Source organism: Anthonomus grandis, chromosome 1, assembly GCF_022605725.1.
Source record: "Anthonomus grandis grandis chromosome 1, icAntGran1.3, whole genome shotgun sequence".
Lineage (NCBI taxonomy): Eukaryota > Metazoa > Arthropoda > Insecta > Coleoptera > Curculionidae > Anthonomus > Anthonomus grandis.
Window position 1 is genome coordinate 26,147,362 of NC_065546.1, and position 19,161 is coordinate 26,166,522.

Genomic DNA, 19,161 nt, shown 5'->3' on the forward strand with positions numbered 1-19,161 from the left:
GCTAAAAGAGGCGAAAAAAAAAATTTGGTTGCTCCGATCCAAGAAAATAAGCTTTATGTTGGTGGAGAATGCTTTACTTATGAACAACTTATAAGTAAACAAGTCCAGGAAATTTGTAATAAGGTGTTTTCTCCTCCCCCTCCTCGTAAATCTATGAGCGCTCCGGCTACTCCCAACATAGCTTTATTGAATTTGGACTTTGATAACAGTGCTAACAGTGCTAAAAAAAAAACTGTATACACCAGAACAGCTGCTGACTCTTTATAAGGCTCAAATACGCCCTTCCCTCGAGTATTGCTCGCATGTCTGAAGCTCTGCACCCAAGCATAGTTTAAAGCTGCTAGATTCTATACAGAAGAGAGCTATTCGTCTTATCGACAAACCAGAACTGACAAAGAGTCTGGATAGTCTGGAGCACAGGAGAAAGGTGGCTGATCTCTGTTTATTCTACCGTTATTATCACGGTAAGTGCTCCTCTGAGCTGGCAGGCCTGATTCCACCCAGGGCTGTTCCGACAAGAAGGACGCGTCTAGCAATTGCGGCTCATCAACATCGAGTCCACCTGCCTACCCCAAGGACGTCGCTGTATCGGGACTCATTCATCTGCAGAACATCTTCTTTGTGGAACGGGCTTCCACCTCACATATTTCCCGATGCATACAACCTGCAGCGATTTAAGATAAATGCCCACAAATATCTTCGCGCAAGCACCACTCCAAGAGTGACATAGGACTTGCCTCTTGTGCTTGTGTGTACCATTAAAAAAAAAAAAAAAGTGCTAACAGTGCTGACAGAGATGGCAATATTAGATCTAAAATACGCACCAAGATTACTGTGACTACTCTAAACCCGTCGTACGAAAACGAACGAGAGAATACAAATGCTACATCCGCATCTACTGGTATAAGTGATATAGCACAAAAAATAACCTTCAGTTGAATGCTGCATCGGGCGGCAGTAAAACGGTTGAGAGACCTGTTACTCGACAGACTTTAAAAAAAAATTGATTTAGTACATAAGATGGTGTTTTAAAAAATCGTGATTCATGGATTTGTAATTTAGAATTATTAGAATTTTAGTTATGGGTGTACATATGTGTTATTTTAAAGTTGTGTTGGTGAATATTTTGTTCTACGTAAAATTTTAGTTGAATTCTTTTTATTCGGATAATTTTATAATAGATACTAAGTTTTAAGTGGTTAATGAGTATTTGTATGTTATGGTCGATTTATAGATGGTATTTGTTTATATAAAGTTTTCACACTACTTATTATGACTAACAAAAACCTTAGAATAGTATATTTAAACGTTCGGTCGCTTTATACAGGATTTCATGAATTTCAAAATATTATTTTAGCAAATAATTTTGATATAATCGTGTTGTCTCAGATATGGCTCTCCACACATGATAGTTCTCTTTCTTTTGGTATACCCAATTATCGGCTTCTTAGAAAAGATCGACTAGGTAGAGGTGGAGGTGTGGGAGCTTATATAAAATCATCTCTAAGTGTACAGGTGATAGCCTTTGATTTCGCTATTAATCCACTGTTTGAATATCTAGTCTTTAATGTAAAAATTAAAAATAAATTTTATGGGTTCTGTGTATTTTATAAACCACCTTTACTGAATTTTAATGGCCTAACATCGGATTTTGATAATATACTTTCTTTTATCTATCCAACAGTCTAGGACATTTTTTGTTTAGGGGACTTTAATATTGATTTATTTAATTTGAATAACCCACTTACGCCTCTTTTCGAAAATTATAATATGACCCAAATTATACAAGAACCAACCAGAATCTCTCAAGCTAAAAATTCCTTAATTGACTTGATTTTTGTAACCAATACTTCTTTGGTAAGGAAACATGGTGTTATTAATGCGGATTTGATTACAGATCACAAACTTATTTATGGCGAGATAAATTTAATCAAACCTGCTACAATTCCAAAAATAATAAAATATAGGAGCTTTAGGAATTTTAATTTTATATCTTTTAAGAATGACATGCTTCTTAAGCCTTGGGATAATATACTTTACGAAAATAATATAGACAGAAAAATTGAAATTTTTAATTGTATATTGATTAATTTGTTTGATACCCATGCCCCACTGCGCGAAGTAAGAATAACTAAACCTAAAGCTCCATGGTTAAGCGAAAATATAAAAATCCTTATGTCTCAAAGAAAAAGTGAACTTCCAAAATTTAAAAAATCTAAGTTGCCGGATGATTGGACAAATTACAAACGATTAAGGAATATAACTTTATCAGCTATAAGAAGAGAGAAAAAAAATTAGCTGAATTTATTGTGCAATAGAAATAACCATCGTCAACTTTGGAATGCTGTTCGTGATCTGAATGTAAGATCGCGCCTGTATAATGTGATTCCTAAACCACTATTGAATCCAGAAGATATAAAAAACTTTATTACTTCAAAATGCATCATGTTGTGACGAAAAAAATGATTTCTATGAAAGCAATAAATTTAATGAGAACTTTTATTTTATTTTTAGATTGGCAAAAGTTTCTGATATTAATAATATCTTAAATAACATAAAAATAAATGCAAGTGGTGTAGATGAAATCTCTCCTTTAATGGTAAAATATTGTAGTCCTTTCATTGATAAATATATCACGCACATAATAAATTGCTGCTTGGAAATAAATTATTTTCCTAATCAATGGAAGGTATCTATTGCCAAGCCTTTGCCCAAAGTTCTTAACCCCACTGACTTTAACGACCTTCGACTTATAAGTTTGTTGCCAACTCTATCAAAGATATTTGAAAGGTTTCTTTATAACCAAATATACAATTATTTTATTTCAAATAATATTATTCCCAGCAGTCAATGTGGGTTTAGAAAGGGGTTTAGTACCTCAGTAGCTTTGGCCAATGTCACTGATGACTTATTCCGCGCCTCAGACAAGCAAAAGAATAGCCTGCTTGTACTTTAGATACTTAGATTTTTCTAAGGCGTTTGATACAATCAATCATCGGCTTCTTGTATCTAAATTACAGTTTTATGGGTTTGATTTCCATTCATCCTCAATTATTAAATCATATTTGAATAACAGGTTTCAGAAAATTAATTCAGATAATACTTATTCAGAAGAAGTAAAAATTTTATCAGGTGTTCAATTTTAGGCCCACTATTATTTTTGGTTTACACATCTGATATTCTTAAAGCAACTAAATATTGTAAAATATAGGCATTTGCAGATGATACCCAAATTTATTGTTCTTTTAAAGCTAATGATTCTGCGGTTTTTGAAAAATTTGTCAATGAAGACTTACATACCTTGAGTGATCTTTGTAAACAGCATAATTTAAAAATGAATCGTGTTAAATCACATCTTATGATATTTGGCAATAAAAAAAAGCATTTTCTTTAAAGAATAGTCTAAATATTTTTTTAGATGATAATAAATTATCATTTGTCGACTCTGCTAAGAATTTGGGATTGATATTGGATAGTGAACTTAGATTTAGAGAACATGTCAAGAAACTTATTCAGAAGTCTTATATGGCATTAAAAATACTTTATAGTAATAGACATGTTTTAAATATTAATTTAAGAAAAATGTTATGCGAGTCACTTGTTCTGTCTAATTTTAATTATTGTGATTATATATACGGATTTTGTTTAGATGTTAGTAGTAAATATAGGATACAAAAAGTGCAAAATTCTTGTGTTCGACTTATATACGAGTATAGCATGCGCAAATTTGATCACATTTCTTTATTGTATACTGCTTTAAACTGGCTTAAAATGGATCTCAAGACAATGAATTTAAAAAATGTTCAGTTGTGTAAACTAAAGTTAAAAATCTACCTTTTGGACTTGCAAGATAGTGGTTGTATATTCCCGCCTAGATAGTCATTAATATATATTTTTTTTAAACTTTATAATATATCAAATCTTAGACTTTTTAAATTCAAATTTTTAATTGGATCTCCATTCTTTGTGCTTTGAATAATGTTGTTTTCTATTTTTTTTATTTTTTTTATTCTCTTTATTTTTTTTTAACTCTTCTCTGTAATTTTAATTAAGATACTTCTTTTATTTTTATCACGCTAGTTGTCTTTAACTCATTTACTGTGTGCGTATGTGGTTCAGTAGAGTAGCTAATACAGCTAGACTGCGCCACTTAGGCATACTTAGTTAATAAATTGATTTGTAAATTATTTACAAATGTTTGTAACTTTTGGTAATATAAGACATTAGACATTATTATTATTATTATTATTATTATTATTATTATTATTATTATTATTATTATTATTATTATTATTATTATTATTATAAATATGACCCGGACCTTCCCACGCTTCCAGAAAACAGACAATTAGATATTTTGCATAGAAATAAATGGCATCCACATAAAATTCATTTAATTCAGGAGCTTATTGAAAATGAGCACATCCGCAGAATAGAGTTTTACGAAACAAAGATGAATAAATTTAATGCAAACCCACAATTTTTAAGTAAGATTGTTTTTTTCTGACGAGGCAAGTTTTTTTTAATGGTTCTGTACATAGGCAAAATTTTCATTGTTGGGCACCAGAAAATGCACACTGGAGTATGGAAAGACAATTTCTTAAGAAGTTGCCAGGAATTGTGGGCATGTCAATTGTGGGTCCCTATTTTATTGAGGACGCACTTACCTCTGAAAAATCTTTAAAGTTGCTTCCAAATCAGATAGTACCTAGTTTAATTGCACTTTATCCAAATGGTGAAAACTCTTATTAGTTATCTAAAATCTAAAGTTTATTTTGATTAACCGGAAATATTAGAAGAATTAAAAAATAGAATTAGAGCCGAAATACAACAAATCCGGCCTCAAACAATAAGTAAAGTATTACAAGAATTCGAATATCGGCTTGGTTACTGTTAGGAAGTTAATGGTCAACAATTTAAACATTTATTTTCTTGTTTTGTTTTTTCTTTCATAAACTGTTCCAAAAATTCATGGTTATTTATAAAACATTTAATTGCAAATTTCTTAATAACTATTGAGTTTATGTATAGGAAATATACAAAATATACTTTAAATTTTATACAGAATCAAAAAATAAAACAAAAAAATTAGTGTTTCAATTTAAAAAAAATTAAATTAATAGTCGTAGCTCATTTTTGGTCCACCCTATATACACGAGTTCTGAGAATCGTCATTTGTTTCCTGACACTACCAGCGTTAAATACCAAATGTGCAATTTGCTGCGCAACTCGCAGCGACTAATAATTTCGAGTTCGAATTACAATAATTACTTAATGTATAACAAGTATTAGCAATAGTACTTTAATCTTCTTATTGAAGATAAAAAGTTTTTTTGAAGCAAGTTTAATTTTTATGTTGGAACCTTTGCATATGCGTCCACTTACTTTTATTTTAAGCTTTCACCTTAATTGTTTAATTTCAGTTTCTTTAACATTAATTTATCTCTTAATTAGTCTTAAAATATTTATTTTAATTATAATTTAATTAATAATTTTTATGTTTTAAATTTAATTCTTAACCATATTATATCTATAGCTTATCTGGCCAAAATAAGGTTCTGGAGGCTATCATAACTTATAAACCTATCTGAATTTGATTAATTTAGAAGGAATTTAATGAATTACTTCAGAGCGTTTGCTTTATATTCTTATTTAGCTGCATTTAACTAAAAAACTAATAGAGTTGTTGTGCATTATACCTAATTACCTTTTTTGGATGGATTTTATTGTTCTGTCTTTTTTTCAAAGTATATAGATTTCAACATGTTAGACTGTGGTTTTTTGGTGCTTTATAATTTTCAAGTCGTCTTAAGAGATATACCCAATTCAGGTGACTAGAGTTTTTTTAAATTTTGTTGTTGTTAGGACTCTTCTTTTTTTATTTGATCTGATTTTATTATATTATATTTTGGCATTTTTTGTCCCTAAACCTATAAATCAGCCTTACTAATTTAATTGTAAATTGTTTCAAAAAGATATAAAAAAAAATCAATATGACTCTCGGGACTTATTAAGTCTGGATGTAGAGAATTTTATTTATACCTGGTTAATTTTTAATAATTTAGCAAAATTAAGGTAAATTTGCTTCTTTAATCTATACATATTTATATGTATAACTTTAGCCTAAAAATTAGATTTATAAAAGCGATAAGGGGGTATATACGTTTTTGTTTTCAAGCTTTTCTTATAGACCACTAACGACTGACAAAAAATAACTGCTGCATGATTTTTTTACCTTACACACCTTTTTGGATGCCAGATTGACTGTACTAGAGACCTAATTTACGTATCGCCTCCTAATAAAACGCGGAGCAACCAGGATAATTGAATCTAGAAATAATATAATTAAGCCTTAAGTTAACATTAACAATGCATAATGTATATTCCACTCGATATAATCCCGTACAAAATAAATAAAAGAAAACGGCATTTATTGAAAAATAAAGCTTTTGTATACAAAATTCTACAAATAAATTATTCCGAAACCATTACATTAGAGATATGGCTAGCACTTATTATTAAAAGATAAAGCTTTTTAGATTAACGATAAGATAGTAAAAAAAATATTGCTTTTAAAATAAAAATTTTTTAGTCGTATAATTTAGGCCGCTCTAAAAAGACATCATATATCACATAAAGGCTTAGATTTCTCCACGTAGTTTAGAAATATGTGCTATTAATTACACTTATGAATACAACAACGTTTATATCATAAACAAGAAGATTACAAATTAAGTTTGAACATGATGCTATGAGATTACTGATGATATCTAACTATTTCGTGGATCGAGAAACTTAATTTTCTAAGTCTCTAGAACCAAGTTTAACCAGTTTAAAGAAAAGTAAAGCTAACGTTCGTACTTGATCTCTACAATTTGTTTATATTTTTACTAACTATATGTTTTGTTTATTTATAAGTGATTTTATATTTAAAATGAGTTTACACTTTGAATATTTGGTGCAGGTGACGAGTTAGAAAATCCTAGTCGAGTTATTATAATTAAACAATCTGCTCCAATAATTGTATAAAGGCCTAGCTATATTTTCAGCTTCTTTTAGCATATTCAGCTCAGCGGTATATATCACATGGCCATTTTAATACATTTATCCAAATTGCTCAAAAGTAAGAGGGATACAATAGTTGGAGATTGAAAGCTGTTCCCGAAATAGGGAGACATGCATCTGTGCAGGTCATTTTCAGCTTAAGGTCAGCCCAAAGTCAGAGTATTTTTTTAAAATTAGAATCCCTATTTTTGTAGCGCTTTTAAAAAAAAGCCAAAGGAAATTTTACTTTTAAAATAATATTTCAAACTTTGTTATTATAAGCCCGAACGGCTGAAATAAGGGTCAAATTACAAAGAACTGCTTTCTACATGTTTGTTAATATTTCTGTTAAAATTAAACATTTTAAAAATACTTTAGCTTGTGGGTCCAGCAGAAATGCTAAAATAACTCTTATTGTCTTGACCTTGAGGTCAATTATCAAGATTATTTGTAGGTTGGAATATTTTAATTTAATAGGAATTTATTTAGAAAGGCTTCCATCTTGGATAACACTTAAATAAACCAGCTGTTAAGGATGGATGAATAATAAAAAAGCACAAAAAGTAAACTGTAACGGATCGCTAAACAAACTAGAAGGTGTGATCGGAACCAAATAAAAAATAAATTGACCAATATTTATTTCATTCTGTGAGGTTTTTTTTCTTATATTTTGCTAAGAAAACTCAACCGATATGACCTCTCCAGATTTTTGTTTGTAAAGGTGTTTGCAGATGCTGTTTTTCTACTACGAGCTATGACGAGAGACAAAATCTCGAACCTGAAAATGACATGGAAAGACTAGAATCAGTATACAACAACTTTGAGCGTTGATTGAATATTTGGGACGATACGCAATCCTGTGTTTTAAAATGTACCCGGTCGACTATCGATTGCCGTTTAGTTTCGTTCACCGTGTGGTGCTGCCACGAAGCGGCAAATCTAGGAACGATTTATTTAACCTACTTGGAATTAGCTTTTGTCTTCTTTGAATGAGGTTTTCAACGACGCTGGAATCTCCGGCTACGCGGCCGTGTTGATTATTTTTTTAAGACAGGTGATGCTGCCAACTATATGGTTTTATTTTTTTTTAACTTACAACGAACACAGTGGTGTCATTTAGGTGGTCAAGTAATGAGTGTACTTAAGGGTGGAGACATGTTAAAATTTCTTACACATTACATTTTATGAATAATTACATACCAATTTTAAGACAAAAATTAATACAAAATATATATATAAAAAGTACCAAAAAAGTTTATTACAAGTTATAATTCAACAACAAATATGTTGTTTTCTCCATTTGGTTGAAAAGGGTCAAGTTTTTAAATAAAAAGCCTGTTGCTCTTAATTTACTAAAAACTAATATACAAAAAATATTTGAGATAAATTTTAAGATATAAGTAGATTTCACGTAAATATAAAGGACAGTTGAAATAATTCATGAAGACTTAATATATATAGTAATATAACTCCTTAGTCAATAATCTGTGTAAGAACTGCATTTTATTATCAACCCATGATTCAATATTTGAAAAACTGTGCAGTAACTGTGTAGTGAGATGTTTAAAGTATGCCTTTTTTGGATGAAAAATATTGAAAAATAAATACCTTAAAAAATTAGAAATATTAAACTAGAAAAAAGAAATTACAGGGGTTTTGAGTGAGGATGTTAATGGAACTCGATAAAATATGGAAAATAGGCCACATTTTAAGTTGCGATACAGGCAAATTCTTAATTACCCCACATTACCGTTATACAGGATATCCAAAATGAGAATCAGCATCTAGGAGGATCTCGGAAACCGTAGAAGATACGAAAAAAGTTGCGCAATATAGTTTCCTTTTATAATAAAATATTATAAATTCCAAGTACTTTCCTACCTACATTTTGGGAAAAACTGAAACTTCACAAAATAATTTTAAATTTTTTCTGGCGATATTTGAAAAATAACTAATAAAATTATTTTTAAAATGAATACGTTATTGCGATCACTTTTTCTTGCCTATACGTCGATGACACCTTTAAATTTAAAATACGACTATCTGTCTTAAGAGAGCCATCATAAACTTTGTTTTTCCTTGTTGGTGCTATTGTAAACGACAAAAATTTTATAAATAAGACACAAGTGGTCACAACAAATATATATTCCAGACTGCTAGGCTTTTCCTTTTTAAAAAACATTCTAGCAGATCTAAAGTTTGTCAAAACAGCTGGATAACAGATGTGGGTAGATTCCCACCGTTGTTCGGAGGCTCAATAGTATTCATATCACGTCCTAGCCTAAGGTTGGGTCTCATTTTGGGCCGGGTACTATTCCGTAGATTACAGTCGGCCATCGCTGATTATCTTCGCGCCCTCATGAAAACTCTCTTTTCTTACGTAGGCATTACCTATAACAAAAAAATAAAAAAACAACAATTGTAAACTATTTCTCTCCACAGTTGTTAATTCTCGCAGTCACTGTCAGACTCGTTACAACTAACAACTGTAGAAAAAAATTTAATTTATCAGAGATACGTATCTCTTTATATGCAGTTTTACAGCGTTCTGCACCCGCTAGATCCTCAACCACGTATCGATCGTTATCTAACACTGCCGTTAGAGTGAAGGGCCCTTGATAACGTGGTTCGAGTTTCTTGCTCTGTCCATCATTTGAGCACTTTGTTGTTCTTTGGACAATGACTTGTTGTCCTACAGTAAACGTTTTTATGCCGGCATGTCTTTGGTTGTACAACTCCTTTTGATTTATTACTGACTTTCAGCAAACTTTGTTGATGCTTCCGCTCTCACAGTCGGCAGGTCAACGGGTTCTTCGTCGTCACAAACCTCCGCTGTAAGATAAGCGTCATCAATACCACGTGGCTGATAACCAAGAAATAGCTCATAAGGCGATTTCCCGGTGACCGAGCTTACCGCTATATTGATGCCCCATCTGACAATTAGGGACTTTTCCCAATTTTGTTCATGTGATATGCTAGCCCTTAACGATGAAAGGATTGTCCTGTTATACCTTTCAACTTGCCCGTTGGCTCGAGGAGTAGCTGTTGCACACAACACACGTTTTAGACCTATTCCAGAGCAAAAAACTGAAAATTCTCGACTGGTAAGAGTAGTCCCTCTGTCACAAATGATTCTTTGGGGTACACCGAATGTTTCGATAATCTCCCTTAACCATTTTCTAACTGGTCCAGCTTTCGTGTTAGGCACCGCTTTTAAAAACACAAATTTTGTAAACGCGTCTACGCTTAGAACATTGAAAGGCTAGAATTAGTAAACAACAACTTTGTTTGAGTCCAACATGTGCACAGGGGCGAGAGGGGTGTTTTGATTACAAACATATTTGCCGATTCTCTGTTGTCAAGTCGACGCAAATTACCAACGGAGGAAATTTTTAGCTATATTTTAACAACCGTTAATTATTACGTTAATTTAACTTATTTGTGTTGCATTTTATAGAAACATTTAAAATAAAAAGTATAAATACTACAATTAACCTATTTTAAGAATAAATATAATATCCTTAAACAAAAAAAAACAAAATCATTAACATTCTTATCCCAAAAACTGCTTCTAAAAAATTTGAAGCGACAACACCGGAGCTTAAGCGCCTGAGCCATACGCGTAGTGTCATCTGTCAAACGGCTTTTTGTTTATTTTCCGGATTTGTGTATTTTCTTTAATTTTTGGTTTAAAAGGGAAAAAGGCCACATTTTAGTGTTTTTTTTAATTGCTAGGATGGCAAAAACTTGTGTCGTTTGTGCCACATCATGATAAAAAAGTGATTCAGGCCGATCTTTTCACAAGTAAGTACCGATACTTTCATAACATCACATCATGGGGTTACCATCATCATAAACGTAGAATAGGGGATCTTATAAAGATATAAACCTAATAAAAACTTGAATGTGAAAGTGTGCGTAGAATACCAAAATATTTATATTTTTAAATCTAAATATTTTTTTGAACATATTCATCTATCAATAGGCTATTAAAAATATAAAACTAGAATTTTGTCCCTGGTTTTATTACAGGATTTTATGTTTTTTTTGTTGTTTTGGCAGAAAGAAGGCATAATACCCATGTACCTATCTATATATAGTTATGTTTTTTTAATATAAACATTAGGTAGATAGATGAAATTACTAATTTTTTATTGCCTTTAAAGAATTTTAAAATTTATTTAGATATTGATATCTATGTATAACGTTAATTTTGTCTTTCGCTAACATTTGCTCGATAATTTTTTTTTGTTTTACCATATTGCAACTTACTATAATATATATAGTAATTGGCACCAGATATTAATTTATTACTGTAAATTTTTTTGCTTTTTGATTAAATATCAAATACTTATTATAGATTGCCTAATATATGCCCAAAGGGAACAATGGATTTCATTATTGGAAATCAACAAATTAAAAAGAACATATTTGTTTGTTCAGATCACATCCTTAGAAGTGATTTCTTATATAAGGAAAATAATATTATCAGTAGCCAGACTTTATTAAAAAAATTAGCTCTACCTCAAAGGTAATTTTTTTTTAAATATATTTTTCTAGTATAAAAAAATTGCCACAAAAAGTATTCGTGCTACTCATATAAGCTTTATTTATACCTAATACTTATTAAATTAGGTATGCGTGTAAAACTATTTTTTTACTAGGATTTCTGATACCGATAATCCAGTTAATTTACCAAGTGATTTACCCTTCAAAGCTGCAGGGGTAGTTTTCCTGAAGCGTGCAAAAACTTCTTTAGCTTCCAAAATGGTATATAGTACAAACAGTGAAGCTAATATAGGTATATTACAAGTATGGATAATTAAAATAGATTAATATTCTTGATACACCAAATTTTGTATAATTACAGATCTGATCATTCATCATCAACAATAACTGCATCTGAGATTTATAGTTACCGTGGGGTCTAGGTCAATAATTACTATTTCTCATCCAAGCCGTTTTTGTTTAAAAACGTCTTGGATGGTTTTCTTGGATTGGTCTTTTGCCAAGGAAAAGGTAAAAATACACTCAAAAGAGACTACTAGTTTTATGCCATGTATCATCCTATTTTATATATCTTATTTAAAAGTGATATAGTATTTTATTGTGTTATATTTGCTTAATTAATTGCAATTAATCAAATGTATGATATTACAAAGATTCTTTATAATAACATACATTTTATTGATCAATTGGTTTATCATAATACATTTTTTTTAATTTTTTCTTTTTAATTTTGGTAATACTATATTTTTATGTATATTATTCTAGGGTAAAATCAAAATGATATCCTGAGGACCTAAACACTTGATGATTCCACCGTTTCAAAAGCTAAATCACTTGTCACCAAATTATGGAAACAAAATAAAGAACTAAAAATTAAAATTCGAAGATTGCAACAAACAAATTTGCCCCAAAGAAATTGAATTAGATGTCTCAAGTCATTATTAAAAGACTTAAGAAATAATAACATGATTTTCGAAAAACGCCAACGTACTACATATTTTATTTAAATTGTAAAAGTACTTGTTTGTATATTACTACTAATAAACTATCTAATCTAATCTATTGTACATAGTCTTTAATCTTAGGTAAGCTTTGTTTTTTAGTATAAATTAATATGATATAATAATTGGTATTAGGTATTATATAGGTCACTGTTAAATGTCTCGAAACCATTGTACTAATACCATACAGGCTAAATACTCATAATAAAAATCCTATAACCTATAAAAAACCTGCAACTCCTTCACAATTTAAATATCCTTGTAGTTTTAATTCTTTCCGCTGAAGCAATACTGTCCCTTTGAAAAAGTCAGCATCATAGAAGTATATATTATGTGATATAAAGTAAGTGATGTAAAACTGAGTTTTGTCCAATATAACAATAACAATCAAATTTTGCAAAATGTTAAAAATTTGTGTCTTAAAACATGATTTATTTAGAAATCTATAATATTATATTAATAAAATATTTAATTTCCATAAAAATGCTTTGACAAAAATGCTGCCTTTTATTAGGACATTTCTCTAACGAAGTCCGTTAAAAAAACACATAAATAGCTCATAAATGGTAATATTACTTATACTCAAACTCTATAATAATTAATAAACATTTATCAGGTCAATATTTGTCACTGGTAGAGAGTGCTTGTATCGGTGACAACAACAATGCGATCGAGCGGCGTTGCCATTACTGTTTTCTCGTTTCTTCGTACTTTATTTTCATTTATTTAACGTATATTGACTTCACATATAGGGTATCTTATCAAATTTATTTAAAAAAAAATGCTTGATATTTTATTAAAGGGGAGCAGTAGTATTGTTTTGAGCCTTCGGAAACAACTGAAAATTTTTATGATATTATAAAGTGATTTTTGCCATTTCTCTATAAGCATTTGGCATCATTGCATCAGAGATGTTGCAAGCAAACAAACCTGCCCATAGTTCCACGGCATGCTACTTCTAGCCTTTCAATGTTCTAAGCGTCTACACCTACAATCAAATAACTGTTTCCTTTTTTACTTTTTACAAATGAACCCAAGTGGGCAAGATGAAGGGTATCCATTGGTATTGGTTTCTTCTCGACATATTGAAAACTACCTGGCGTTTTACCTGAAGGCTTTTTATTATACATGCAACCCAAACATGAACTTACATAATTCTTTACATAATTTCTCATGGATGGAAACCAATAACGTTTTGACAAGATATCTAAAGTTTTATCAACGGCAAAATGACCGGCGTCGTCATGATAATAGATAAGTATTCGTCTTCGTGCTGATTTAGGTATCACCCAGCGATGCCCTGCGATAGTCTTTTTATAAACGCGGTTTTTCTTTAGCACGCGTTATGTGATGCAACCAGGCCAAGAACCTCAGTTTACCCCATACATAATTATTATTAATATAAATATTCCTGAATTAACAAAATAAGCATTTTAATATTATTAGACTCCATAAAAATTGCATTATATAAAATCACTCATCTATTAATTTTCGACGAATAAAGTTGTAGTTAATCGATGGTCAAATTTGTGTAGAATTTATTTTGAATTAAATTTATTCCTTTTTTAAAAAGTAGATGTTCAATAATAATTCCATCACTGGCGCAGTCGTTCATGTAGGTGTCTCAAAGATTCCTGGTTGTGCAAGCAGTCCAAGAAAACGTTGCTGAAGCCAAGAAATCGTCAGTTTTAACTGTTTGTTGAGGCATTGAAACCAACCCAAGGCAAGAAGACCACAGTTGCGAGAAGTAAAATCGTAAGTGAGTTTTCCTTTCCACTCCCATTTAATTTTATGATAATTGTTGTGTGGATATTTTGAATTTATTTTTTTAATTTTTGCAATTTATTATTAAGTATACTTTAAATTTACTAAAAGTGCGATAATTCGTTTACATTAGTTACATTTTAATGTCAAATAGTGAAATTGATAATCTTACACAAAACCTTTCAAATATTTCTTTAAGAAACGTAAATTTAACAAATTTAACGTTAGAACCAAATTCATTAAATATGACTACCCTTACAGCAGCAAAAGAGATTGCTCATACTCTTAAAACATTTACAGGCAATAGTGATCATCTAGAATTTTTTATTTCAAGTGTAGACAAATTTTATAATAGATATTATATAGGCACTGTAGATGAATCTCTCAAAGAATTTGTTTTTGCTTCAATACGTTCTAAATTAACCGAAGATGCAGGCGATTTTTTACTTTGTATACCGGATCTAACGACCTGGCCTAAAATAAAAGACGCCTTAAGACAAAAATTTGGCGATAGAATAAACCGTCAAGTACTTTCTCAACAGTTAAATTTTTTAACTCGATCTAGAAAAGAGCTTATTTTAGATTTTATAGAAAGATTAAAAATTTTAAAATCTCGCATTTCCTTAAAAATCGCTGCTGATGATTCCCTAACTCAAGGTACAAAAGACGCTTTAATGGAGCAAACTGAATTAAAAACTGTTACTGTTTTAATGTCTAACTCTCCTAGCGAGCTTCGAACAATTTTAATGTTACACAATCCCCAAAATATTGATGACGCAAGTTCAATTGTTCTAAACCATTCACTTATCGAACAGCAAATAAATGCTCGTAGTTTCATTCCACGACAAGAAATTTATAATACACCACAAAATAGAACATCTCCCCAAAGAAATAATCGCCAAAATTTCAGCCATATGCCCCCACCAATTCAACAATCTTTTGTTCCTCCACAAAATCAATATTCTTTTCAAAATCCCTTTCCAATGCCAAATAACAACATTCAACCCCAGTTTTCAAATAATATAGGTGCAATATTTAAACAACCATTTCCAAGCCAACCTATAAATATTCAACCCCAACCCGTACGTCAACCTTTCCCCGCTAACGAACAAGTTTTTGGCAAGCCGAAAAATGTATTTTCTAAAGAAAATTCAAATAAATTAACCAGCCCCCCATCCCCAATGTCTACAACAAGTAGAATGCCGTCTGCAATAAGTAGAAACACAGACGTTCACATGCGTTCAATTCAAAGCCGCAATCCACAAAGGCAATATCCCAGAAATCTAAGTTTAACATTCCAAAATCAAAAGCCATACCCATTTACCGACTTAGCATATCTAGCAGATAGCCATATTCAATCCCAACAAGAATATGAAAATTTCCGTGAAGAACAAGAATATCAAGACTCTTTCGAAACCCCTGAATACTACGAAGAGAATGAATATTTTGAAAATTACGAAAATTCCCAAGATTTACAAAATTTTCCCAAAAGCCCTCTAAACGAAAATCCGCCCTAAATCTAAATAGTTTTCAAGTCAACTCCCTGCCCTATATTCAACTTCAGAATCCCCCAGCCAAACTTCTTATTGACACGGGTAGCCACACATCCTTAATCAGACCATCTTTAGCAGAAGAATATTTTCCATAATTAATTTTTCCTTGTAAACACACTTTAGTAACTTGTACCGGCAATACCAACACCCAAAATAAAGCAAAAGTCCTCCTTTTACATGAATTTAATATTAATAATGAACTTGAAGTAATTTTATATAGTTTTCACGACTATTTCGATGGAATAATAGGTATGAGAGATTTACGTAAACTAGGTCTTAACATTGATATAACAAATAGGCTTTTAAAAAATGATACGACAGAAATACCTATTTATTACAGAGACAACTTTGACTTACAAAAAATAGAAATACCACCCTTATCTATAATAATAAAAAACATATATACTGATATTCCTGATGAAACCGAATTATACATTCCTCATCTACACACTGGCCAAAATTATGAAATCCCAGGATCCCTTTTAAAAGTTTAAAATGGCACTGTCCCTTTGGAATTTCGAAATCATAGCAACGAAAGTATCGTCCTAGAATTTTATCCTGATTCACTTGGAAAAGTAGTTCACGGACGCTTCAAACGTCGCTATCAGTGGAATTTTGTCCCGGGGCCCCATTGGCAACGATTTGCCAATCGCATTTGCTTCACGCACCCTAAATCCGGCAGAAACAAACTATAGCACCATCGAACGTGAACTTCTTGCTATAGTCTGGGCAACAAAATATTTCCGCCCCTATCTTTATGGGACCCGTTTCAAAATTGTTACAGATCATAAACCATTACAATGGTTATTTTCTGTTAAAGAACCCTATTCTAAACTTATTCGATGGCGATTAAAACTCCAAGAATACGACTATGAAATCGTATATAAAAAAGGAACACAAAATTCTAATTCCGATTGTCTATCCCGCATACAAATTAACCCCATTGAAGACGATCAAATGTCAATTTTACCCAACTTCGACCCAGATGAAATTCTCCAATTACCGCCTGAAGAATTTGATGAAATTCTGAACACTCTTTGTAATGAACCAGAACCAGACAACGAAAAAATAAACATAATTTCTGACATAATAATACGACCAGCACAACCCTCTACCAACCTAGAAACTAAACACTCTAACATAGAACATCCCATTATTGGTGCCCCATACTTTCAAAAAGTTCAAAAAGAATTTATTTTTGACAAACAAAGAACGATTATATTTTTGAAAAATGATCCATTTGAAAAAGATCTCTGTGACATTATTAAAGAACATTTTATACCCAAAACTACATACTGCCTACATTTCATAAATAAATCTCTTGAGCCACTTATAATCAGAGTTTTTCAAAAATACTTTAAAAATAATTCGTTCAACCTTTACATATCCAATACCCTACTAGAAGACATAACAGACGTAGAAGACCAACAATTAAAGATTAAATATTATCACGAGACCAAAACTTCCCACCGAGGTATTCAAGAAAATATTATATCACTTAAGAAAAACTTCTACTGGCCAAATTTAGAAAATGACGTCAAAATGTATGTTAACCTCTGCGAAATTTGCCAAAAAACTAAATACGAAAGACACTTACATAATTCTTTACGTAATTTCTCATGGATGAAAACCAATAACGTTTTGACAAGATATCTAAAGTTTTATCAACGGCAAAATGACCGGCGTCGTCATGATAATAGATAAGTATTCGTCTTCGTGCTGATTTAGGTATCACCCAGCGATGCCCTGCGATAGTCTTTTTATAAACTCGGTTTTTCTTTAGCACGAGTTATGTGATGCAACCAGGCCAAGAACCTCAGTTGACCCCATACATAATTATTATTATTATAAATATTCCTGAATTAACAAAATAAGCATTTTAATATTATTAGGCTTCATAAAAATTGCATTATATAAAATCACTCATCTATTAATTTTCGACGAATAAAGTTGTAGTTAATCGATGGTCAAATTTGTGTAGAATTTATTTTGAATTAAATTTATTCCTTTTTTAAAAAGTAGATGTTCAATAATAATTCCATCACTCACGTATTCCTTGTGAATTTGTCTGTCATTAGAATTGATAGGTGGCCTTGATAATATTTCATGTATATTTTTACAGTGTTTGTCCTGTAATTGTGCAGCTAGAACCCAGTCGTCTTCTGTGACGTTTACAGATAAAACCTCAATTTCGGCACCAATGGTAATGGGTTGCGGCTAAGAGCATCTACATGATTCGTTTTTGTCCCAGGTCTATACTCAATGGAAAAATCAAATTCCTGCGTACTCAGCTACCATCTACCTATACGAGGAATAAAGTCTCGCTTCACTAACGTTGTTCTTAGTGCATTGCAATCGGTGACAACTTTAAAGTAATACCAACAAGGTAAACTCTAAACTTTTTCAATGAGCAAACAACCGCCAGAGTTGCCAGTTCGTAAGAATGGTAAACTTGTTCTTCTTTCGTCGTTGCTCTGCTAAAGTAATGTACTGGCTTTAATTCTCCATCATTATGTTTCTGCAGTAAAATCCCACCTATGCCCCATTTACTAGCATGTAACTCTGTTACCGCATTTCTATCGTATATGGCTAAAATTGGTTTAGTTGTTAATTTTTGTTTTAATTCATTAAAAACGCGTTATTGTTTATCGCCCCAAATAAATACTGAATTTTTCTTTGTAAGGTTTGTTAGTGGTTTTGAATAAGAGCAAATCCCTTAACATATTACCTAAAATAGCTAGCCAAACATAAAAATTGTCTAATAGAATAAACATCGGTAGGCTCTGGAAAATTTGTAACCGCTTATATTTTCTCTTCTTTAGGCTTAAACCCTTCTTGAAAAATTTCGTGACCTAAATAACTTATTTTCGACATTGAAAATTTACACTTATCAAATCTCAATGTCATACCTGCGTCTTGCATCAATTTTAGAACTTTTTCTAATTGTGCAAGCCCACCAGATATATCCTGAGAAGGCAGCAGAATATCATCCATGTAAGCCATGGCCGAGGCATACCTAATTGACCCAAGAATTTTATTAATTGCTCGTTGAAACACTGCTGGCGCATTAACAAGTCCGAAGGGTATGGTCATATATTCATAATGAACCTCTGGTGTAACGAAAGCTGTTTAATGGATTGAATTTTCCTCTATGGGTATTTGGTGATAACCTGACGTTAAGTCTAAACTCGTAAAATAATTACATCCTTTTAAATTATCCAATAAATCATCGATTCGTGGTAACGGATATTTGTCTTTGACTGTTTTTCTATTCCATGGCCATGTAATCG

At 31.2% G+C, this 19,161-nt stretch overlaps 1 protein-coding gene across 7 annotated transcripts in view; it reads right to left on the bottom strand.

Annotated features, from left to right (window-relative positions):
- The window catches only part of LOC126743543 (uncharacterized), a 245,398-nt gene that overhangs the window by 15,143 nt on the left and 211,094 nt on the right, over positions 1 to 19,161 (bottom strand). The window contains exon 9 of one of the 7 annotated variants that reach the window (XM_050450692.1): positions 6,245 to 6,330. The exons of the other annotated variants lie outside the window; for them this stretch is intronic. Coding sequence (XP_050306649.1) covers positions 6,283 to 6,330 — 48 coding nt within the window. The 3' untranslated portion in view covers positions 6,245 to 6,282. The remainder of the gene's footprint in view (positions 1 to 6,244; positions 6,331 to 19,161) is intronic. 7 annotated transcript variants of the gene reach the window in all.